This window comes from Anser anser, assembly GCF_964211835.1.
Source record: "Anser anser genome assembly, chromosome: 2".
Classification (NCBI taxonomy): Eukaryota; Metazoa; Chordata; class Aves; order Anseriformes; family Anatidae; genus Anser; species Anser anser.
This window is the reverse complement of record NC_139721.1, coordinates 104,628,927-104,654,814: the sequence shown is the minus strand read 5'-3', so window position 1 is coordinate 104,654,814 and position 25,888 is coordinate 104,628,927. Positions and strand designations below refer to the sequence as shown.

Here is a 25,888-nt window from a genome sequence, read left to right as displayed (position 1 = left end):
AAGAAAGAAAGAAAGAAGAAAGAAAAGAAAGAAAGAAAGAAAGAAAGAAAAAGAAAGAAAGAAAGAAAGAAAGAAAGAAAGAAAGAAAGAAAGAAAGAAAGAAAGAAAGAGAAAGAAAGACTGAATACTGGTGCTTTAAAATGGCTTGAAGACTTGATAGACCACACCTGCAGTTAAAAAAAAAAAAAAAAGGCAAGAAACAATACAAGGGGTTAGATTACGTCACACCTTCATTACTGCATGTAGCAAGGATCCAGGTATTCATCATATAAATCCCCAGCCCTATTAGTTGACTCTTAGTCTGGGACCAGAACGTTAGAGTGTAACCCCTCCTCCATACGAATGTTAAAATATTTGTTTATTGTACATGACAGTAGCAATTGCATCACCCATTTCTAGGTGATGTAGTTCTGCTTTGGTAGGACATCCCTGGAAAGAACTCCTGCAACGGATGCTTGCCAGAAGGAGGTGGCAGAAGTCAGCTGACCTGCTTTCCTAAATCCCCTGTTGAGATCCATTACAGTTAACAATCCCACTACTTAGTATTAGCTGATGCATATTCTATCTGTGATCAAATGAGCATATACTAAGGGTTCTGATTAGTTTTGGTATTAGTTCTGACCTTCATGAAAATAATCTGATGATTCGTCCTGTGTATTCACAGTTTCCTTCTCGATTTGTGTTGACTGGCTATCTCTCTGCCAAAGGTTACACTGAAACATTTCAGACTATTTTATAATCCCTTCTCGATAAAGCCCTGTCTCAAATCTCTTATCAATTGTCTTAAAAATCACATTTCTTTGCAGCAAGGTGTTTAGGATATCAGCCCTTGCTCTTGCACAGAACAAATCCTTGCACTAGTAATACAGATTAGATGCTCCACTGCAGGTAGGATCCTGTCAGGAACTTCAAGGGGAAATGGGAAGCCTTTTGTGGTTTGGATGAAGAATATTATGCCTGGTGATTCAAACTGAAGTTCTCATGAACAGTTCCTTTGAATTGATATTAAATTGAATGAATGAACAGCAAAATTTGCAACTCTTTGTCAATTTTGTGATGAATCATATAATTCAGCCACAATCTGAGTGACCAAAGTGTGACTAAACCTTCCATTCAGCCTTGTTACAAGTTCCAATGTTTCAAGAAAGCTGGGCCCCAGTGATAGTACTCAGACTATGTTACCTGTTATTATCAGATCATCTGTTATGATTGTGTCGTGTCATATTAATTAAATTACAAAGATACAGACAGACAAGCCATTGCAAAATTTGCATAGTCCTGATTCCTAGATCAATGACAGAAATGTATCTAACTGAACATATATTAATAACTATTAAAAATAATTTTAGATACATATTACTATTCACTGATGCTACGAACAGAAAATACAGATGTTTTAATACATTCTAGAAGGTAAATAATTTATAATAAAAGTTTGTCTGGAAGAAAGATAATGACTAGTTTTTCAAACTATTTAGTTACATGTCATAGTTAGCTGTTAAAAACCTGAAGACATTCTGATACAAGATTATCATACCCATATAATATCCGTTCTTTAGAGATTGAATTTCTAGTCAATCAGTTTCACTTGATATAATTCTAGTTTTGTCAGCTCCACTTTTTTTTAATCTTCTGATGTCAACCAAAAAGTCACACAAAGTCAGAAGAAACTAAAAACTAACTGACAGCTCTATCTTCTATGTGCTATTCAAGTTACATGCATGGTTTAACTTGCTGTGATTTTTTTTTTCCACTTTAAGCAGGTGATTTAAACTGACAGATTTTGTGTATTCTAAAATTTATTGTTCAGAACCAATTAGGAAATTTATTTTTTCTCTCTCTTATTTGAAAAAAATGTAACATTTGGAACCAAAATCCTTAAGAACTAACGTCTGAAGAGATCATCCCATCTACAAATCATATTGATAACTAAAACAAAAAAAATATATTTTATATATATATATATATATTAATCTGAAACACTGAAAAATTACAGACAAGTCAGTAAAATTTTAAATATCCAAATTCATACTCTCCCTGGTCTAGTGTTCAGACAGCAAAGCACACTGTGTCATTCTAGATCCACCTCCAGTTTCCTGAGATCATTGACAAAGTAATATGTTCAACAACTTTGGGTAAGGTTGCTGGGGTGTATTTAACAGTTTGTCACTAGAAATGAGTGGTTGCTTTTTTCTTGTTATCCCATCATTGCTATGTTCAATCATAGAATTACCCAAGTCACTGAATTTACACCAGCTGAGGAGTTATTCTCAGAAACTCAGGTTGTAGGTGTCAAGTCCATTTGGCAGCCCAATTGACATCGTCTATTAAATTCAATTATAAAAATCTGGAACAATACAAACATTATATTTGAAGGGTGAGTCCGTGGCTGAATAGGTTCTTTGTTTTGTGATGTGAAATATTTGTAATTCCTTTCTACAAAAGTCAGATTTCATAAAGTTTTCATAAAAATATAAGAGAGATTTAACATTGTACAATGTGGCTGGACTATTTTAACAAGGTTTATGAAAACATGATTATTACTGAAAACAAATTATTGTTCCATCATTGAAAATTTCCCCTACCAAGAGGTATGTTATAAACATAGTTTTAAGCACACCACACTTTCTCTTCTTCTGAAGGGTGTATATAAGTAACACGTGGCATAATTTGCATTCGAGGCTCATACTTACAAATGATTTCAATATTTCTTCCATTCATATCTGCAGAAGCAATCAAAACATGTAATATGCAATAAAAACTAGTTAGCTCTAGGTTCTCTGTCCTCACTCACAGCTCATGGACAGTTTTAAGGGAAATCCAGTCTATACTACAGTTTTACACTCCCCATCTGTAAATAACATGCATGTTGCAAATCTCTGCTACTCCATTACAACGTTCTCTGAAAAAAAATATTAAGACGATTATAGAGAAGGAAGTTCTGATTCTTGACTTTAAGGTCTTCACACCTCTTCTGTCATAAAATAGCAAGCAAAATGATTTCACATCTTTTCAAATCTTTTTGAGTACATCTCAGATATTTGGATGGATTTGCCCTTCAGGATATATGGTAAGAAGATATTTACTTTTCTCTCTTGCTCCTCTGCCAAAATCAAATGGATAAGGATCTCCTGGAATATAATATAGTTATGTTCACGCTTATTATTTTTATATTAGTTGAAATATCTGCTTGTTGCAGAAAGAAGATGGAAAAAAAGCAAGCTAGACTTCCTAAGCATTAAATACCAGTGCTGAAGAGTAACTATAGTCCTCATTAAAAATGACATCAGAACAGTCTTTCTTTGATGTATATAGTTTGTGCATTATTAGAATTGTTTGCAGCTTTATATTTTGAATTACTATATCTTTCATAACTCTATATTCATTTCTTTCTGTAATCAGAGTTATTAACTTAAAGCGTGGTGTACATTGATTAATAAGTACAAATAATGGGCTATACTTGTAAATAATATATTTTTCTTGGGAATTAGAGTACTCTCTTAAAATGTATGAATAGTGATAAAATGCCAGTCATACCACTGAATTCTACTAAATGTTCTCTGGAAAATTCTAAACACTGTGCTTATCTTTGTGTCTCTTCACAAATGAGACATTTGTCCATAGACTATATTCCTACAAGCAGACTTGAAACAATTGTTTCTCTTTCTCATAATTAAGATACAATTTTATTTAAGTTCAGTTGCCAGTTCAGTATTATTTTCTGAGTGTTTTTTTTTTTTTTTATCTATTTGATTCCATTACTCATGTGTGTTTTATGTGTAGCTACTACTTGCAACGATGCCATCTTACAACATTTTGTTGGAAGCATTCCAACTTCAACACCATACAGATGCAGAGAATCTCAAAAGCAATCCAAAGGGACTCCGCATTTGAACCAACATCAGAAAAAAAAGAATGGCCAAACTGATCCTGATGCAGTGTTTTCAGGAATATATCCAGGGACATGTCTGAACTAGAAAGACTGACCTGATTACAATAAATTTTGAATCTGACTCATGTTCCAAATTTCTGTGCTTGCTTTTCCCTCTAGGGTTTTCTAGTCTGTTTCAGTTTTCTTTTTCTAAACCTCAACAGAGGAGTTAAAGGGAACTGTGGAAAGAATCCTCACTCACTAAACTTTTTTTTCTTGATTATCTATGTTTCTGATACGACTTAATTCTGAGTCTCTCTTTTTCAGAACATCACAATTGGCTTATCTAGTCCCCATTGTCTTCAACTATTTTTTTCCAGGACTCAACAACTAAGTCAGATACGTCCTTTCAAGAAAATTACTCAGACTAGCTGTTATATTTGAAATTTTGTCTTCACAGAGAGTTGGGTTAGATATTGATTCACTAAACAGAGTAACTTATAATGAGGCAGATAGTATAGTGAGTTGTCTGCTGTATTTCTAAATTAATATCCAAGATCTAAACCCCTCAAAAATCTAGGAGAAGAGCTCCCTCTCTAGGCACTTTCAAGAACTATGATTTTGGTCTTTCACTTGACACGACAATATTCTTTAAGACAGATACAATTACTGCCTTTTGTAAGAATAAAATATGGTCATGAATGAATGAATGAATGAATGAATGAATGAATAAAAGACTTTTCTGTTTCTTACTATCAACTTATTCAGAGGAAGATAGTTAAAGAAGTGTCAAATTAATTTTATTTCTGCAAAATATTTTCTCCTCTGTGAACTCAATACAAAGTACATAAAAAGTCAACATAAAATGCTAGGTCAGTCCATTATGGGTTTCTATCAGAAAGAATGCTTGATATTATAGCAGAATTTGTTTTATGAGGTCATCACCATTTCTTTGTGCTTATGAGAAAGAAAGCACTTTTGTCCTTTACGAAAATACTCAAGATATACACACATAGCATTGCAACTTGATGTAAACTACGTAGTTTGAGCTACCACATTGCAGATTTAATATAAAACCAAAGGCAATTTCCTTTCCTACTGAGGGGAGAAATAAAATCAACTTCCACCTCTAAACATGCTCTACAGTGGAAATAATGCCATTGTTGGTATCTCATTAAAGGCAAAACTTCAGCAACTAAAGAGGAAGGATTTTTTAATTCAGGGTATAAATATTCGCAAGGACAACAAGAATTCTGAAATAAATGTTCTTTATAAATAAAGAGAAAAAGATGAGTGAAGACTGGGAAGACCATTTCTATGGGACTTGACTAAATGATATGGCAAGTCATTATGATCAGAAATTGGATAGTGTGCACACCAGCCCTAAGATTCAAATTAATCTTCTCATTTGGCTTGAAGCAATAGTAGGGACCAGACCAGAACTGGTTGGAAAAGACTATATTACTTCCTTATGCCCCAAAACAAAAAACACCATCCTCTAGCCTCTTTAAGGACGTTTTCTACTGCTGTCTGACCTTCCTTCTGAACCAGAAGAAGAGGAGGGTTGTTGATAAATGGTTTAATAGCAAACAGATCAAAAGGGAGAGATGTTCTATAGTTCAGTAGGAGAAAGGGGAGGCAAGGAGAAAAAGGAAGAGGAAAGTCAGGATCCTTTCTACCAGTCAGGTTTTAAAGTTCACAGCTTTTCAATCCCTATATTCCCACATGACAGAGAAAACTTAATTCAAAGGCCCATACGGGAAAAATGGCACTTGTTCAGAGAAAAAGAAAGGAGAAAATGAAAGACAAGGCAGAAAATAAGTTAACGTAACTATGGTAATTTAATTCATAGTACAGTGCACTAATGGTTCCTAGGAATTTACAAGCATAATACAAAATAACTTCAAAAGAAAAAGGAAAAATAACATGCTTCATTTACTATGTTCAGAGAAACATCAATCAGACTTCATATAATTATGAGAGGAGGATAATTATTATCTATCTTTAACACTGCCTACCATCTGAATTGCTTCATTTCTTATCAGCTTCTCTTTTCTCTATTTCTTTGTACCATTATCCTACTTATTATCTTAGGACTATCAATTAAAATTTGATGACAAGAAAAAAAATTGCTACTTCAATTAGGTAGAACCGTATAAAATATTGTTGCAATTGGTTACAGAATAAATCTCAAGCTGACTTTTAAATACACTAAAAAACACTTTTTAACACTGATACAACTACATCCCAGTAACAGATACATTTGTCAGACATTACAAGTTGCGGGAGAGAAGTGGCTGACAGCTCTTCAATAACATTAAGAATAACATTAAGATGAGAATAAAAAATGGGGTTGCAGAGAAATCAGCATTCTGTTAATGTTTTGCAATATAAACGATGTCATCCAAGTACCTTTTGCCAAATTCTGTCTGGCTCCACAATTTTCAGAGTGTGAACACACTTTGGTGTGTCCATTACCAGCCATAGCATTCCTTCATATCTAGCAACAAGAAGCATCAGCACAAGTGTTTTGATAATTCTTGGTCTGTGTAAGTTGTTCATTGGTCTGACTAACCTGCCTAGCCCCATACTGATTGGCTTACTGACCTAACTACACAGCAAGGAACCACAGCAGCCTCTGCAATAGGGGTTAAAAATGATCTGTCAGTGCAATGACTGTCAAATCTCTGTCTTCTGCATTTTTACCTCACTTGAAAGCTACATCACCCATTAAAATACAGAGATTCATATATATTTTCATATTAGTCAGTGATTGTTTTATCATCTATCAAAAGAAAAAGGATCAAGTTCTTACTGTATATTCATTCAGTGCCGAGTCATATTTAACACATGAGAAGACAACAAGGTCTTCATAGTTCTATTTGAAGTGATTAATAGGGACTGAGACACTGAGAGTATTTGAGAGATCTCTGCATTTAAAATGTATTAAATTTTGTTGAACATAGAGGGGAAAGATATCACTTCTAAGCTGTGGAAAATAGGTTTACTTTATTGCAGTCAAACATCTGCTTTCATCTCTTTATGGCCTCATACCCTATTAGCTCTCCAGTAGCAGAGAGCTCTTAAGCAGCAATATTGCCCTTCTCCTACAAAGTCATTAATACTGGGCAACTGAACATAATTCTACAATACTATGAAAACTTTCAGTATATTCACAGTAAAATATATATATATATATTTGCAGATCTGAAGGTGTGATTTGGGGAACTGTGACCACTCAACTTTCTTTCCCTATATTCTTAAAACAATTCTGATCTCACAATCCTAAGAATCATAGACTCATAGAATCACTGAAGTTGGAAAAGACTTCTAAGATCATCAAGTCTAACTGTTAACCTAGCACTGACAATTCTACCACTGTACCATGTTCCTAAGCAGCACATCTACACATCTTTTGAATACCTCCAAGGGTGGTGACTCAAGTACTTCCATGGGTCGCCAGTTCCAATGCCTGCCAACTCTTTCAGAGAAGAATTTTTTTTTTTTTGTAATATCCAATCTAAACCTCCCCTGCTGCAACTTTCCTCTTGTTTTATGGCTCGTTGCTTGGGAGAAGAGAATGACCCTAACCACACTACAGTTTCTTTTGTGGTATTTATAGAGAGCAATAAGGTCTCCCCTGAGCCTCCTTTTCTCTAGGTTAAATAACCCTGGTTCCCTCAGCCGTGCTGTGTAAGACTTGTTCTCTAGACCCTTCACCAACTGTGTTGCTCTTTCTGGACATGTTCCAGCACCTCAATATCATTTTTGCAGTGAGTGGTCCAAAACTGAACACAGTATTCAAGGCGTGGCCTCACCAGAGCTGAATACAGGGGGATGATCACCTCCCAGTTTTGCTGCCCACACTATTTCTGGTACAAGTCAGGATGCTGTTGGCCTTCTTGGCCACCCGAGCACACTGCTGGTTGATATTCTGCCAGATATTGACCAATACCCCCAGGTCCCTTTCCAATAGGTAGCTTTCCAGCCACTCTTCCCCCAGCTTGTAGCATTACATGGGATTGTTGTGCCCCAAGTGCAGGACCCAGCACTTAGCCTTGTTGAACTTCATACAGACGGCCTCAGCCTATCGATCCAAAATATCCACATCCCTCTGCAGAGCCTTACTACCCTCTAGCTGTCCTGGTTTCATCTAGGATAGAGTTAATTTTCCTCCTAATATCTGGTATGGTGCTTTGTTTTGGATTTAGGATGAGAATAATGTTGATAACACACTGGTGTTTTAATTGTTGCAGAGCAGTGTTTACACCAGGCCAAGGACTTTTCAGCTTCTTGTTCTGTCCTGCCAGCGAGCAGGCTAGGGGTGCAGCAGGAGTTGGGAGGGGACAGACCCAGGACAGCTGACCCAAACTGGCCAAAGGTGTATTCCATACTATCTGATGTCATGCTGAACAATACATAGGGGTGGCTGGCTGGGGTGTGGGGGGCGGCTGCTCGGGGATAGGCTGGGCATCGGTCAGCAGGTGGTGAGCAGTTGTATTGTGCATCACTTGTTTTGTACACATTATTATTAGTAGTACTATTATCATTATTATTATTATTTTCCTTTCTTTTTTTCTGTCCTAATAAACTGTCTTTATCTCAGTCTACAGGCTTCATTTTCCTCATTCTCTCCTCCATCCCAGAGAGGGAGGTGGGAGGGTGAGCAAAAGGCTGTGTGATGCTTAGCTGCTGGCCAGGTTAAACCACAGCAATCCAATAGCCACAACAGATCAACACTCATGCCTAACTTGGTGTTGTCTGCAAACGTACTGAGGGTGCACTCAATCTCCTCATCCAGATCATTGATAAAGATATTAAAGAGAACTGGCCCCAATACCGAGACCTAGGAGACACCACCTTAAGTGTGAGATTTAAGTGTCTCATTCTGAAAAATAAATAAAAGACACTTCTACATTTTTTCATTGTTTTCCATTCAAAATAAAATGCAAAAGAAATAAATTTCCACCCCTCCCCCCTTTTGTTGTTTCTATAACCTTATCAACAATCATTTGTATTCTGTAACTAACTTATTTTACACAACCTTGTTATGTAAAATAGTTGTTCAGCCTAGAGAAGAGGAGACTGAGGGAACACCTCATTGCAGTCTATAGCTTCCTCAGGGAAGCAGGAATGGAGGGTGAGGCACTGACCTCTCCGGTGATCAAGTGAGAGAACCCAAGGGAATGATGTGAAGCTGTGACAGGGGAGATTTATGTTGGATGTCAGGAAATGATTCTTCACTGCCAAGTTCAAGAAACATTTGGACAATGTTCTCAGACATATAGTCTGATTTTTGGAGAGTCCTGTGCAGACCCAGGAGTTGGACTCAAGGATCTTTGTGTGTCCTTCCAACTCAGGACATTCTATGATTTTGTGATTCTATAACCTATCTTTTGTTAATGAGGAATTCAGGATGCTCAATGAACCTTGCTTCACTCCACTGCTTTTAAGGTTGAGACTTGAAAATGGGATATTGGAATACTCAGCACAATCTTAAAAGTATTATCTAAATCACAAAAGCACATGCCTCCATTTAACTGCAAGAGCTTGCTTAGGACTAATACAGCAGTCTGAGAACCAAAGCATCCCTGGGGCTCTTGTTAACTTTGAAAACTGTCAAGCCTGCATTTGATTGGCCTAGAACAACACACACTTGGAAAAGCATGTTCCTGCATCTCTCTGTATACTTCTCTGCTCTAATAACAAATTACTTAAGGCAAGCAGGACTTCGTATGTTGTTCCAAGCTCCATTCAACAAAACCAAACCTAAGATTTTGTTTCTAAAAGTTCTAAACTTTTCCAGTCAGTAGATAATGAATAGTGAACAATGTTCTCTGACTTAATGCTAATATAAATGCTTAATGTTTAGAAATTATTTGTAGATTTTGCCATTGTGATTTCTGCTAACTACTACATTATTCTGTGAAAGCAGTGGAATACCTCAGCAGGTAACATATGAATAAGGATGGCAAAGACTAGATCCTTTTTGTCTTACAATATATAACGTTATAGGTGGAGCAGCTATGAGTTACAGCTCATATAGGTGGAGTTACATCTGAGAGTTTCTAGAACATCATTCTTACAGACACTGTACAAGCACTGGTCAGCTTCTGGAAGAAATAGATTTTTGCAGAATAATTTTTTTTCTTTAAAAATATTGTTTAGGTTCTTGCATATGGGGCACTTTTCATTTTTTCCTCCCTATGTGCCAGTGACAATCTGGAAGCCCATATAGCAAGAAAGAAGGAAACATAGGAAAGAAATAAAATTTGAATTAATTACTAGGAGAGGAAAAAATGATGTTCATGCTCAACTTTTAAAGTGTGAATAACCCTCTATTTTACTGATGATTTTTGTGTACTAGTACTTTTCTGAAATGCATCACTTCCTGTCTAAAATTTATATATATATATATATATAAGTGAGAACATTGAGTTGCCTCATAGAATCTGCTGCTTAATAATGTCACTTAAAAAAATTAGAAAGATGATGGAAACCATGGATGGAATTCATAATTTAGCACCTTCCTTCCATTGCCTGTAATGTTACAGGGTAATCATATTTTCATATGAAAAGTAAGCCAGCAGAAGAAGGCCAGTTCCTGTGAAGCATCTGAAAGAGACTTGTGCTTGGTTGGATGGTGTTGCATTAATGTCATTTCTTTTGAGGGTTACTTCTGGCAGCTTTTTAAAGGGGTAGAATAAAGGAGTTATATAACTCCTAAGTTATATTTTTGTTTTGTTTTGTATTGATATACTTATTTGAAGTGGGCAGGCCTTGTTAATATATTTCACTATGAAATAAAAGCAAACGTGTCTGTTCTTGACAATCTTAGCACTGGTGGCAGTCAATAATCATTTCCATACGACTTTCATTGTACTTCTTAACAAGAAAAAAAAAAAAAGAAAGAAAGAAAGAAAAAAGTATACTTCATGTAGGTTCTCTTCATGAAGGTATGGCTGTCCAGTACCTTCATGATCTTCTAATCAGTTTCTATAATATATACGTATAGGAATCTCAGGAAAGTACAACAGTTATATGGGAAACTCCCAGAGTCTGCTCAAAAAAGCGTTTGGAAGATAAAAAGAATGAAGTGCACAGACTTTAGGTGTCAGCCCCAATATTATGTCTATCTTTATTTACGTAGCATATAGTCATAGAAAGAAATCGATGTTAATTCTAAAAGAGAAGATGACTGATACACTAAAACACGAGGTACTAAAATATTTCACAGTATATGCAATATTTTCTATTGTAAAGATCTGACTACTTTCATTCAATTAAATGCCTTGGCTTAGCTAAATATTAAAAGTTCAAATTACCCAAAATGTTCTCTAGAAAAGCTTGAATCTTTCAGCTGTAAGGACTATTTTTTTCAATCAAAAATATTTTATATATAAAAAAAAGAAACATTAATTTCACATGGACACTGGAGAAAAATAGCTGCTATCTGTAATACAACTGAGAAATCTCAAATTAACTGAAATAAATTCACATCTCTGATACACTAAAATAACTCAATTGGAACTTCACCAGAATTCATTGTAGTTACTGGAGATTTACACCAGTATGTGAGAAGGCAAGATCTATAAAAGGGTTTTGAAAATAAAATCAATGATATTATTTAATTATATAAAATAAATAAATAAAATATAACATAATATAAATATTATGTTCTACAACTTAACATAAATAAAACATAACATTGCTATTGCCTAAGTAGAATGCTTTGATACATTGGGACATCCAGTTAAGTCTTTGGTGTATAACAACCATATGTTTTATTTCATTCCACACAAATCAGATCGTTCTCCTGCAGCATTAAGACACTTCCATAGAGACACTGAATCAGTTTGCCTCTAGAAGTGATAACCTGTGCTTTCTCTTTTCCACTGCTGTAAGGACCAGCCATTCACATTCATACTCCAAAAGTCAACAAAGAGCTGCCATACAGCAAACCTCAACACACTTAGACCTTACTACTCCAAAATCTTTTACTAGTACTCTCTGTCCTCACATCACCCTTCTACAACTCCAAAGTTACCAAATGCATTTTGCTTAGAGAAATATCTATGTTTCTTTTCTTTGTTCTATATCCAGTAGATCCCAACATAGAATGTGTTGTTTCTTACATGCCAGACTGAATCTAACTGCATTTGAATTTAACGTTACCAGGTATCCACTATGGACATTATTACATAACTGTAACTTTGATCTGAAGATCTTACAGAGCAGAATTATGAAACAGGAGACCAGGCTCAGTGGAAGAATTTGAAAGATACCTCCATGACAACTATTCCCCAGTGAACATCTGCATGTGTAAGGCAGGGAAGGAATATAAATATACTACTTATATTCAATTAACATAGGGTCAAAAATGATATATAACAAACGTATCACAAATATCACATTATGTTCCAAATTCTTTACTGGGTGAGAAACATGTATCACATTCCTTTTCTCCAGATTCTGATTTCATTGCCCCTTTGCCAAATTAAAATCAATCTTAGAGAATTTATTAAGTAATCTGACCCTTCCTGAGTTATTTCCCCTATCCCAGATGGAAACACATGTAGAGCCTTAAGATTTATCTAAAATTAGATTTAACTCCCTTCAAGATAATGTCATCTACTCAAGAGGAACTTTGAGGCAACTTCATTATGTCTGTTACCAACAATATACCTAAACGCACATCACACCACCCAGGTACACTTATTGTATAGATGCAACTATTTCTATACTACCAAAAATAATTATTTGAAAATAAAATATTTTGACATGTAATTATGCACATGTAATATTTTAATTTATAGGTCAGAAATAAAACATCTATTAATAAATATATAAGAAATTTAAGGTCATTAACATCAACAATATAGCTAACACACTTCTACTCTCATATTATTATTTGATAAAGAGAATCATAGTTGAACAGTCACTTGTTGTCTTTTGTTTTGATTTTCATATGTGCTTATGCATATTGCTGCCTCATTTCTACCAAGAATTTAATTAATTAATTTAATTTAAGAATTTAATTAATTAATAAAATATTAATCATTATCACAGACATTCAGGAATGTTTGGATGTCTTCAGGGCTTATTATTCAGCTTGAAAAACAAACAAACAAACAAAAACTTTAAAATGTTTTGTGTAATAATGTTCTTGTTAGTCTTGTGGATCTTTTTCTAAATAAATATTCTCTGTATATGTGTTTCCAGTATTAATTATATATTTTGGTTGCTCCTTGACAGAGATATAAATCCACAGTTAAGTATATTTAGTAGCAGCAGTAGCTAGACCTCTTCAGAACTTAATAGTTCATTCAGAAAAATAAAAATAAAAATTAACTATCGATATGATTTTTTTTTAAACACTTTAAGAAGTATTTAATATTAACATATATTGATTGGAGGACCTGCCTCATGACTGGAGTAAAGAAAATGACACTTCTGTCTTCAAGAATGGTAAAAAAGAGGATCCAGGGAACTATAGGCTGGTCAGCCTCACCTCAGTCACTAGGAAGATGAATGAACAGCTAAACCTGTAAACAATTTCCAGGCACAGAAGGACAAGGAAATCATCAGGAGTAGTCAGTGTAGTTTCACCAAGGGAAGGTCATACCTGACCAACCTGATAAAATTGTATGATGACATGACTGGCATGGTTGATGAGGGGAGAGTAGTACATACTGTCTACCTAGACTTCAGTAAGGCTTTCAACATTGACTTGCATAAGATCTTCATAGAGAAGCTGATAAAGTATGGTCTGGATGAGCAGACAGTGAGGTGGATTGAAAAATGGCTAAACAACCTGGCCAAGAGTGTGGTGATCACTAGACAAAGTCTATTTGCAAGTCAGTATACCCAGAGTCAATATTTGGTCCAGTCCTGTACAACATCATTAATGAGCTGGATGATGGGGTGGAATGCACCCTCAGCAAGTTTGCTGATGACAAAAAAACTGGGAAGAGTGGCTGATATGCCAGAAGGTTGTGCCCTTACTCAGAGGCACATCAACAGGCAGGAGAAATGGGATTAGTAGAACCTGTCAGGAAATGGTCACAAAATTATATATAGGTGGTGTCATCGTCAGAACATCAGGAAGAACTTTTTTATTTTATTCTGAGGGTGACTGAACACTGGAACAAGTAGTTGAAAGATGTTGTAGAGTCTCCACCCTTGGAGATATTAAAATCTGTCTGGACATGGTCCCGGGCAATTTGCTGTAGGTGGCCATACTTGAACAAGGGTGTTTGACCAGATGACCTCCAGAAGTGTCTTCCAACATCAACTATTCTGTGATTCTGTCATTTTGTAAATCAGAATCTAAGAAATATAGAAAAAAAAAAGGCAAAGGGATACTAGGATTAATTTTTCTATTCACAGAAAACATAATCATAGAATCATAGAATATCCCAAGTTGGAAGGGACCCACAGGGATCATCAACTCCAACTCCTGGCTCCACAGAGGACCACCCAAAAATAAGACCAGATGTCTGAGAGTGTTGTCCAAACGCCTCTTGAACTCCAGCAGGCTCCCAGTGAAGAACCTTTTCCTGATATCCAACCTGAACCTTCCATGTCACAGCATCACATTGGGTACTATTGCTTATCATCAGAGAGAAGAGATCAACACCTGCCCTTTTCTGCCCCTCAAGAGGAAACTGTAGATCAATACAAGGTCTCCCCTCAGTCTCCTCTTCTCTAGGGCGAACAAACCATATGATCTCAACCACTCCTCATATGTCTTGCCCTCTAGACCTTTCAACATCTTTGTAGCCCTCCTTTGGATACTCTCTAGTAGTATTATATTTTTCTTATATGCTGACACCCAAAGTTGCGCACAGAACTTGAGGTGAGGCCACACCACAGTAGAGTGGGACAATCACTTCCCTCAACTGGCTAGCCATACTATGCTTGATGCACCCCAGGGTGCAGTTCCCAGTTGCAGTTTGGCTGCCAGGGCACAGTGTTGATTCATATTCAACTTGCCACCTACCAAAATGTCCAGATCGCTTTCTGCAGAGTTACTATCCAGCTTCTCATCCCTCAGTCTGCACATATATCCAGAGTTGCCCCTTCCCAGTTACAGAATCCTGCACTTGCTCTTGTTAAATGTCATACCGTTAGTTATTGCCCATACAATCTCTCTGTAAGACCTCTCTACCCACAATAGAGTCAACAGCTCGCCCCAAGTTAGTGTTATCTTATTACTTAGTGTCATCCTATGACACTATTACTTAGTGTACCTTTAAGTCCTCCTTCCAAATCATTTATGAGAACATTAAAGAGAACTGGTCCTAAAATTGGCTCCGGTGGAATCACACCAGCAAATGGGACATTCATAGAAAAAAACAAAAAGAAAGCAGTTGGGGGGGGGGGGGGGGGAGGGGAGGAAGAGGGAGAAGTCAGAGAGGAGATGTGTAGCAAAAGGATCTCAACAAAAAGATTGCTACATACAAATGTTGAAGTTGCCAATCATGTAGAAAACAACTGAAACATACACTGTTAGGAAAACAAACAATACTGCATAGTCAGATCCCAGAGTGGAAACAAAACAATTTACATTCTAATAGCAACTGAGGAAGATGTTAAACAACAGCTAACAAGGCTAGACATCTTTAAATTAATAGGACAACCTGCATCAGAGAAGGTCTCTGTGCAGTATTATTGCTTATTTACAGTAAAAGTAGCAAAAAAAAAAATAAAATTAACTTTTAAAAGACTGAAAGAAAATATGTTGTGCAAATACTGAAAAAAATAAACTGTGTAATTAAAAGCTGCTCCAACTGACATTTATCCTAGACAAAATAATAGAACCTGATTGATAAAAATTCAAAGGAGGTAAATATAATTAGTAAAAATAAACATAGGTTTATAGAAAATAGATCTTGAAGTATCCTGATGTTTTACAGTGCTTTTGGGGGAGGGGGGATTTTTTTTTTCCTTTTTTCCTTTTTGCTGATATGACAAAAAACATCAAATTTACATATATATGCGTTTATATCTATTTCTGTATATAATAGTACGCATTTTGAATTCTGATGATTCTTGACTGCCAGTATATATTAACAAAGATTTATAATTCCTATGAATGTGACATAGTAAATGCTTCAGTGTAACTGTAACAAAGGAAATGAGTGCTTTATAGTGAGAACCATTGGAAATCTAATTTCCAACCCTTCAGTATTTAACATCCTTATTATTGACCTGCAAAAAAAAATGCACAGTCTTTGAAGTTGAAGATGACTTGAAATTGAAGTTTTTTCATTGAAAACTTGTGACATCTAGGTCAGCAGGTAAAAGAAAACATTATACATTTTAATCAGACCATTGGTAAAATCATAAACATCGGATAAAGTAGATAGTTCCAGAGAGATACAGTACTGGGATGAAATGTGGCACTAGCTTGACATGCAAAGAAGGCAAAAGCAGTAACAACCAACCATATCACAGTAGCTGAAATCATTGATGCTTATTGGCTTTCTAAGCTACTGAATATGTAGGTTTGGGGCCAAGATTCAGTCACAGCATTCTTTTGATTCATTTTCTTTCCATATGTGTAATATAGAAAAACACTGTACTGGCTGAAAGTTTAGCAGTGCATTTTTTGCATAATTATAAATGTTAATAAAAGTCCTTATAATTATATTCTAATAATTGGTTTTGGAAAAATTAAATCTTAACTTCTTTCAAAATATCTGAATATCTGATTTAACACTCCAGGATTATGACACAGCAATTAAGCAGTGAAGGAATTTTAATTGAGTTGTTACCTGTGTACCTAGTTTTCACATATGGATGAATTAATCAGGAATCAAAGAAGACAATCTCCCTTAGTTTCAACCACAGCAAATCACTTGATATGGTGATGAATCAATAAAAATATCAGAGAAATCAGTAGAGTCAGTTTATTTCTGGAGGAAAGAGTGGAGAGAGGGCAGAGAGTGGGGAGTAAGACGATTAATAAAATGAGAAAGGAGGTATGTGAGCAATGGCAAAGAAATTACAGAATAGAAGCAAAAGGGTGCGTAGTGTGGTGATAGGTGTTTTTTAGAAGAAGATTGAAACTGTAGTGGATACCATCTCGTGCCCATAGGAAACATATTTCTAACAGCCTAACCATACTGTGTAAGAAGCAGATAAGACATTCATCAAATACCTGCAGTGCTCAGTAACATAACTTTTTTTGGATGTAAAACTGAAGGAAAACACATTAGTGTATACCTTTCTGGACCTTGGGAGCATATAGCCAGCAGAGATAGCCATGTGCAGAATAAGTTTCTGTTTCCATTTCTCACAGAAACTTATTTGTCTCTTAATGCAGTGCAAGTGTTTTGGATTGGGAGACCTACTCCCTCTCACTTTATTTCTCCACATAAAGAAAACATGTTACTCTTATCATATGAGAAATAGATTTCACTTCAGCTCCTCATTTTTCACCCCCCCCAAAAAAAAAAAATAGTGGGAAGGGATATATACATATTTTAATTAATTTATTTTCCTTCATTTTAATTTTCCCTCATCTTTGTAAAGATATTAGACCTTTTATCTAGATGCAAGTAAAAGAAAAGAAAATGTACAAGCTCTTTTTTTTGTCTCAGTGACAGTCTGGGTAGAATCTAGTGATCAAACTAAGGGATGTGTGTTTGAAAACTGGGTCAAAAGGGTGTATATTAAAGTTTTTGTTTTTGTTTTTGTTTGGTTAGTTGTTTTTTGTTTGGTTGGTTTGTTGTTTTGTTTTTGTTTGTTTGTATTTTCTAATTGTAGGGTTTTCCCCAACCACCACCTTGCTAATATTTCCATAAATGTAAATGGGAGTAAAATTACATCCCAATTTAACTGCATTTCAAAATATATATCAAGAATTATACAGCAGTAACATTTAAACCCAATATGTATGACAAAAAAAAAAAAGAAATATATTGTAATTCCCTTGCCTGCTGTGTTGTATCCCAGTGCATTAGGCCTATATATATATATGTTTAACTTTCCATTAGATATGACAGTAATTCTTCCTCTTCTCCTCTGGCAAATTTTCCCTCACAGGCTTTCTGTTACCCTTTGTGGAAATGGATCCTTGCAGTCTACCTATTCATCTTCTGATCTTCTCCTGTATCTCTTCCCTGTAAATTCCAGGTTTCCACTGGTGTCACAGTAAGTATCAGTGTACATATACAAGACTATTGAACAATTGGAGACAGTCCAAGAATTCGTCACTATTTAATTGATATAAAAATGGGCAGTGGCACACCTATATATTTGAGGTAAAAATAATTCCTACATGTGTAGAAATAGAGAAAGTAGACAGAAATGTAACATGCATGGCTGATTTTCCTTGGTAAAGATTACAAAATTTTTGATACTATAGCAGTTTTACAAAATCAAACAAAATGTTTATGTTATATTTAAACAGATACTATATTTCTACAGTAAAATGTTACTTTCCCATTAAAATGAGACTTCATATATTCTAAATAAATAAATAACAAATGTTCATCCTAACATATCACATTCATTGTTGCATAGAAAATTGTTTGACTAAAGCTGTTCAGATACTCCTTGGCTACTGAAAACTATTTTAGCTGTTTATTTTATTCATGCATTTAAATTTGTAAACTAACGTACTTTTACTGTTACAAATGCAAAAACAGCAAAGAAGTTGCTAGCTTTATTGAATGGATATTTTTTATTGATTTATTTAAAACATATCTTTGGGGTGTGTACACATCTGGAAAAAAAAAGATAACTATTTTAAATCTTGTTAAATATTAACATCAAAATATGAACTGTAAGTTTAAATACGTCTTCTGTCCCTCAGAAGACTTAATATGACAATCTAACTTAAATGTCTGGATGAACCACCTCCACAGGAGATTGTAAAGCTAAATAGTCACTAGACTTTTTGGGGAATATGAAGAGGGTGTAAATATGAAAGTCAATATCCTTTTCTGCTCTGAATAATCAGTTATTCAAGCTTCAGGAACAAATAAGAAATGGTCAGTTACTACAGTAGTGTATGAATACTGAGACAATTTCTTAGGCTGGAAAGGTCTCAACTTCGTACAGTTGCCAGTAAAATTGCAACAGTACCAAAACCTAAATGTGCATTATTTCTTTCTAAATGTCAAACATCAGTCTTGGGAATGTTTTTATATCTATATCTTTTATCTATTCTATACCTTCAAAGCTGGAACAGAAAATGGCTCAAAAGGATTGATTACTAATAACTGCAATTTCTAACACCATCAAATTTAGAAACTTAACATGTTCTTCAATTAGCTGGTGATCTCAGATTATTTACCTACATAATACCAATAAAGTAGCTGACTAAATGACATGTGATAAAGTTAAAATCAATATTGGTTCAAAGGCTGAAGTCTGAAGAACCTTTTAATATTTTCTAGTGTATTATGGACTGAATCACGAACTTTTCACTGCCAGAAAACTTAACCATGCAGTTCTTGAAATCAGTGGCACAATTTCTATGCACTTCAGCAGGAGAAGACTGAAGCTAACAGACTGCACTCTTTGTTCTATAGATGAAATTCCTGATCTTTCAAAGAAATACCCCATGTTGACATAGATTCTGGAAGTCACGTCCTGATCAAATTACCTCTTCTAAGCACTGTTAGAATTCTTAATTTATTCTTTACAATTTTGAGAACTAAGAAAAATGAAAATTCACACAGTTTCATCTGATGAAAGGAACTGTTGCTGCTTCTCTATCACTCTCTATCTGAAGCAACTGAAATCATGCACACATTTGCAAATCTGTGTCTTTGCAGGCACAGGTAGTGGTGTACCTCAAGTTTTAACCAGTTATCCTATGTTTGACCTCTGAGTCAAATTGCTCAGAAGTAAATCAGCTTCTGCATATGTAGAAAAACAAAATGTAGGGATAGGGAAAAAAGCAAAAAAAAAAAAAAGAAAAAAAAAAGAAAAACACTATAGTTTGTGCATAGTTTGTTATTGTATAAAAAATATTAAAAAACATTAAATATTGCTATACCTGTTGAACATTGAACATGAGATCTGATGCTTATAACATTTACAGATTCAAGCTGAAATACTTAAATATTACTACAGAAAAATGTATTGTCAGTCACAGACCTATAGTGAATGAGTTACCCAAGCAGATCTACAGTTCCTCATGACTGATTAATATATTAAATGTGTAGAATTTCCTGCCACAATGGCATAAAGTGATTTTTTTTTTCAAATGTGTTAAAAGTATGTGAGCAGAGAAAGAGAGAGCAAGAGAGAGAAGAGAGAGAGAATCAGAAAATATTTATTGTATCCCTGTATAAGAAACAACCATTGTTCACAGAGACAAGTTTACAGTTTACAGTTTTTAACTATATTTTCAAACTTTCTTGCAGACTGAACCACTTACTAAAGCACTTTTTGTGTCTTATTACATATTTTTGCACCTGAGTCTAAATAATAAATGAACTAAAACCACAAGCAAAGCAAAAGGAACCAAAGCAAAACCAAAACCAAAACCAACCAAAAAAACCCACCACTGTTTAGTACATATTTCAGTGACATTTGCAATTGATTCAGTGCCCACTGACTACATCAGACTTTGAATCTGACTTTCTGTATATAAATGAATGTGTGCAATCAGGCTGTGTGCAATGTTGCATAGTTAAAGACTCTTTTTGTTTTTTAAGCACCAATGTGGACTCTAGCTGCTATCACCAATTTGGAAATGACAGCAAACTACTTATTACTATTTCATTGCTACTTATTACTATTTAATTCACATGCTGAGTTCTAGTAAAAGTATATTCATTTTAAAACAGTTACCCTGAACACTGTAACTCAGTTCTATGTTGTTAAAAAATAACAGAATAACAAAATATTTTTTCCCTTTTGAACGTTAACTTTATTATTTGGCAATGCCTAACACCTAAAAAATATCATATAATTATTCATGTAAATTTTGGTCAAATTTGTAGCTTAAAACAATCTAAAAATAAGTATATGTTTAATGTTAAGAAATTGTATGGTCTTAAAATAAACTTAGGCACACAGTTAAAAAACTTCATTTGTTTGTAAGTGCTTTAAGAACCAGGGGTAGAAAAAGTTATTAAACCTTAAACCTACATGAAAATGTTTTGTTATATTTGAAATTAAGTTCTATGGGATCTCTGATGTAGCATCCAGACAATGGGATCTAAGCTAAGGCAAATATAACAGAAACACATCTGGAATTCACCAGATTTCACATTATTTCACATTATGACTGAAAAATTAGCTGGAAGACAGCTATACCCAAATGTGAGTCTAACAGAATCCATGACATCCAGCATATCCCTCCCCTCTCCTGCCCCCCCCCCCACCTTCAAAGTTGAAGCACCATAAACTGGAAGTATAGATTCTCTACTCTAATTCTAAATATTTCAGGACTCCTGAACTACTGCTGCTGTACAGTCCAGTGCCATACATTGCTCTTCCAAAAGGGACATTACACAATCCTTTAGTACTTTTCTCATTTACGCAAGCTATTAATTATTAAGCTCACTTACTCTTGTCTATTAATAGACAAGGAAATTCTGGGACAAGTGCTTTCAAAGCTAAAAGATTTTTGCTTTTCCACAAATCTTAATGATCATTATATGTGTCCATCATTTAGTTTCTACATCAATTATTGTAAGACAGGGTTGAACTTCAACTTCAGCAGTGATATGGAACCTATTGCAAAAGCATTAATAATATCAGAACTGTAGTTTTAGTAGTTCTGTATTGATCGCTTCTGCATTACACTTAAAAAGACACAACCAAAACAACAGCAAAAACAAGCAAAAAGTAGCCATAAAAGAATAATTTTTTTTTTTTGAGTTGGTTTCATGAGAATCAGAGAACCCAGTGCTGAATTCCCTTAGTATGTTCTTTAAGAACAGTATACCATTTAAAGTTATTCTATCCATAGTGTTATTCTTATCGTTCCATCTTTAAGCCATGTAAAAGACTATGAAACACTAAATTTGTATTTTCTATGTTACTTTTTATCTTGTGATGACCTCTCCTGGTTGAGCTGTTCATTAGCCTTGACTCCAGAAGTTGAGTGATTTGATTCCTCTGTGCTTATTCCAAGAATAAAATAAAATAGATAATAATAATAATAATAAAACCACAGAAAATATTGCTGAAGCATGAAAAAATATATTAATAAAATGTACAATAAAATCTGTGTGTGATATTGTATCGGTGTATGTTCTGTACTACAAAATGGACTTTCAACACCCACTTCATCTTGAGATAAAACTGAATGAGATTCAAAGCTTTCAAAATGAACACTTCTGAATCAGCATTACTGAGAGACATCATTTTAATGACAGTGATAGATTTACTGACATTGGAAAGTAAACAAAAATTTGAGATGCAATATATTAACATAAGTGATGTCTGATTCTGTTCTTTTTGAAAACTATAGCTTTTTCTCTGTAAGCATAGACTGTAAGAAAATGAGTAGCAAGATCATATACAGAGTTTAATAATTGACTGTACACCATGAATCTTGTATATGTTCTAAAAAATATTGTAAGTGCTTCTTACTGTTGTTAATTATGTCAAACTCAAAACATTAAGTAGTAATACAGGAGAAAATAAAAATTGGGTTGCAAATCAGATGTACATCAAAGTTGCATTTCACACTATTTTTAAACCTTTCAGAAGTATTCCCAATATGATGCTCAAAATCAACTGATGGCAAAAGAATAAACAAAGAAGCATAAGTTATGATAAAAACAAACAAACCAACAAACAAAAAAAAAAACTAGATGCATTGTCTTGTCAAGGAAGGAGGAGAAAAAAAATCACTAATGTCATTCACAATCAATTGCATACAAAGTGTCAAACAAACTAAGAACAGACAGCACAGTGATACCTTTGTATATCAAAATGTGCAACAGAATAACTAGTTAAGTGGTGCACCAAAACACTGTGACACAGCACATGAGTTCCTACAGTGGTACCCTAGCATTTTTATGTCTTTACAAAAATTCTAAGCATGTGCATATTCTTTTTTGTAATTATGAGATTGACGTATGCTTCCAGATAAATTTTTATTTCCAGTAAATAAATCTAATTCCATTTCACTTTCAGAAGTGAGTCAGAAATGAAATGTTATAGACTACATAAGGAGTGTACTGTATGTGGTTTTGGAAGGTGAATTGTTATGGAGAAATCCTTGAATATATGGAAAAAAATCTTAAAGATGGAAATGTATTTAAGTAATTTTTTAATTAATATTAGATATAACCTCTATTCATGGAATTTCTGCTTATAGTAATGTTGCTGCTACCATTTGTTTCTCAGCAAACTTCTTTCAAAAGTTAACCTTTTTATTTTTATTTTTTGTTTTTGATTCAGTAATCAGATAACATACTGTAGGTCATTTTCAAGTTAAACTACAGCCATTAGCTACTGAATGACAAGAAAAAAAATCTCAAAACCCTGTTAGAAAAAAAACAAAAAAAAACAAAAAAAAACAGAGAAATTTATTTTCCAAGAACAGATTTCTGATAAGCTAAATAAAATTTTTTTTCTTTTATATATTCCTGTTATGCACAGCCTGAAACAAGATTATAGGTTTATAAAGAAATGATATTTAGAAGAAAAAGTAGATGGCTAGTCAAGACTAAGCAGTAAGCCTTAGGGTCAATATATCTCCTAAGTGAAATGTAAATAAATAAATAAATAACAGAACACCCTATGGCCTCTGAGAGCAAGAAACAATGCAGGCAACGCTATACATTTTCTATTGACATATGAATAATTATTTAAAATGTAGGGAAATCCTGGAGAAATAATACTATTTTATTTTTCTGTAGGTACAAGATGATAACAGATAGAAACAGACTGAGAAACTATAACAGTGCTCCAGTTCACTAGTCATTGCATGTTCATTCCCATTTCCAAGCAAACAAATAAATAAACATAATGATCCATATACATCCCTATGCAGTATACACATTACATTCCAAGGCAATCCCATGCTTGGTCAGTAAAATCAGCCCAGAGTCATACACACAGTTACAACACATCCATATGTAACATCTCAGCACCTTTCTTTCCTCTACAAACAGTAAAGTCAACAGTATTGTCTATTTTTGATGGGTCTATGAAAATATAATACTTCATTTTAGTATGCATTTCAAAAATACTTTTCAAATGGCAAATGCTTTATGTGGTCTGAAGAGAAACAACTAAATACTTAACACTGACATCTACCTGCAAATGCTTTGCTGGAAAGTACAGTTCAGTGCAGTGTTAAAGGTTTGATCTAATGCCCATTGAAATCAATGAGTTCACTGTCATTTTTTACACTGTTGGTAGCATTGGGTCCTGTATAAGTACTCTGCTTTCTTCCAGTTTAAAGTTCATCAGTGAATGTGTGATCATTTTTCTACTACTTCTGCCTTCCTAGGAGGGCATTTGCTGATCTCCTCTAAATTACCTTTGCTCATTTTATTATGGGAAGCAAAACTTCACTCTCTGGAAAATCTGTCCTGACTCAATTCCTTCTCATCAACTTGTTATCATTCTTTCCTCTTCAAATGAGACAACATTTTCTCTTGTTGGTCCTTGATAAAACAGTTATGGAAACTGCCCGTCTCCTATTTACCCTCACAAAATTGTGGAAGCGAAGTACTTACAAATGCAAATTGTATACTTTCTGAGGAACATGGGGAAAACAAAAACAAAATCAAAAACCACACGTACACACACAAACAAAAACCAACCAACCAACCAACCAACCAAAAAAAAAAAAAAAAGGCAAACAAAAAACAACCCCAAACTTTGAACAGCTTGTATATGATTCCTCTCCTCCTCTGACTCCATTGCAGATCCAGGACTATATCATAAAGCAGGTCTTTCAACTTTCCTCACCAGCTACCACTAAATCCATCAACAGTAAGAAAGATCAGATGAGAGCATTGAGAACAGTATCAAGCCTTAGTGCACACATACACAGGCAAATACACAGAAAATCCAACACAAGATTCATCACCAAATAAAAAATTATCAGCCTCCCAGAGTTATGGGAATTCCCCCTGGCTTGTTGCAGTGCTGAAACTGTGCATGCTTCTTAGAAAAGGGTACTTACGAGATGCAGGCAGAGCAGTCCTGGCTCTGCAGCTAATGCTGCTGAAAATCCAGAGGAAGAGAGCTGCCCTGCAGCCAGATCGGGTAACCACAACCATCCTTCACTTCCTGGCTCCCTGTACTCCAAATGCCAGCCGCAGAAGACCTGCTGTTCTCCACTTTGGCCCCTTCTCTCTCTCCCCTTCTTTTTCTCGGAGGAGTTGGCAAGGCTGTAAAGGGGGCAGGGCTTTACCTTAGGGTAGAAGCCAACCGCCCTCTTCGTCTGCTGTTTCTGGGTTTGCAGCAGTAGAATAAGTCGCTGTACTTTTCTTTCTCTTATTTATCTGTGTTTCTGTGTGTGTGCCTCCTCAGAGGAAGGGGAAAAAAAAAAAAGAAAAAAAGAAAAAAAGAAAAAAAAAGCCACGAAGTATCAAATAACAAGGTTTGTAGGAGAAGAAGAAAAGCAATTCCCCAAAAGACGGGGGGGGGTGGGGGTGGGTGGGGGAGGGGGGGGTGGTAGGTGGGCGGGGGGGGGAGGTGAAGGGAGATGGATATGAAAGGAAGGGAGAAAGGAGTAACGAGCTATTGGTGCTGCTAATGCTGCTGTTGATGCTTCCACTGCAGCTGAGCCCTTCTTCCTGCACAGAGCAGCGCTGCTGAGAGAAGCTCGCAATAACCTCCCAGCTCAGATATATATACACAGTGTACACGCACGCACAGCCGGGGAGCCAAACACACACTCACACAGGAACAGGGAAAGGGGAGAGGGAGAGAGAGAGAGGCAGAGACACTCCCGCAGCATAGAAGCAGGCTCAGAGCCTCTCTCCTCATGCATTCATCATCTTCCAGCAGGAGGAAACGCTGTCACCAGAAGCAGCAGCCTCCCCCCGCCACCCCGACAAAAAAAAAAAAAAAAAG

At 35.2% G+C, this 25,888-nt stretch overlaps 1 protein-coding gene across 3 annotated transcripts in view; it reads right to left on the bottom strand.

Annotated features, from left to right (window-relative positions):
- The window catches only part of CNTNAP2 (contactin associated protein 2), a 1,168,055-nt gene extending 1,142,671 nt beyond the window's left edge, over positions 1-25,384 (bottom strand). Inside the window, exon 1 of one of the 3 annotated variants that reach the window (XM_083826978.1) lies at positions 24,993-25,384. In XM_083826978.1, coding sequence (XP_083683104.1) covers positions 24,993-25,089 — 97 coding nt within the window. In that variant the 5' untranslated portion in view covers positions 25,090-25,384. The remainder of the gene's footprint in view (positions 1-24,992) is intronic. The other 2 variants (XM_083826979.1, XM_083826989.1) reach the window with 2 other exon arrangements.
- Between the last annotated feature and the right edge of the window lie 504 nt (positions 25,385-25,888).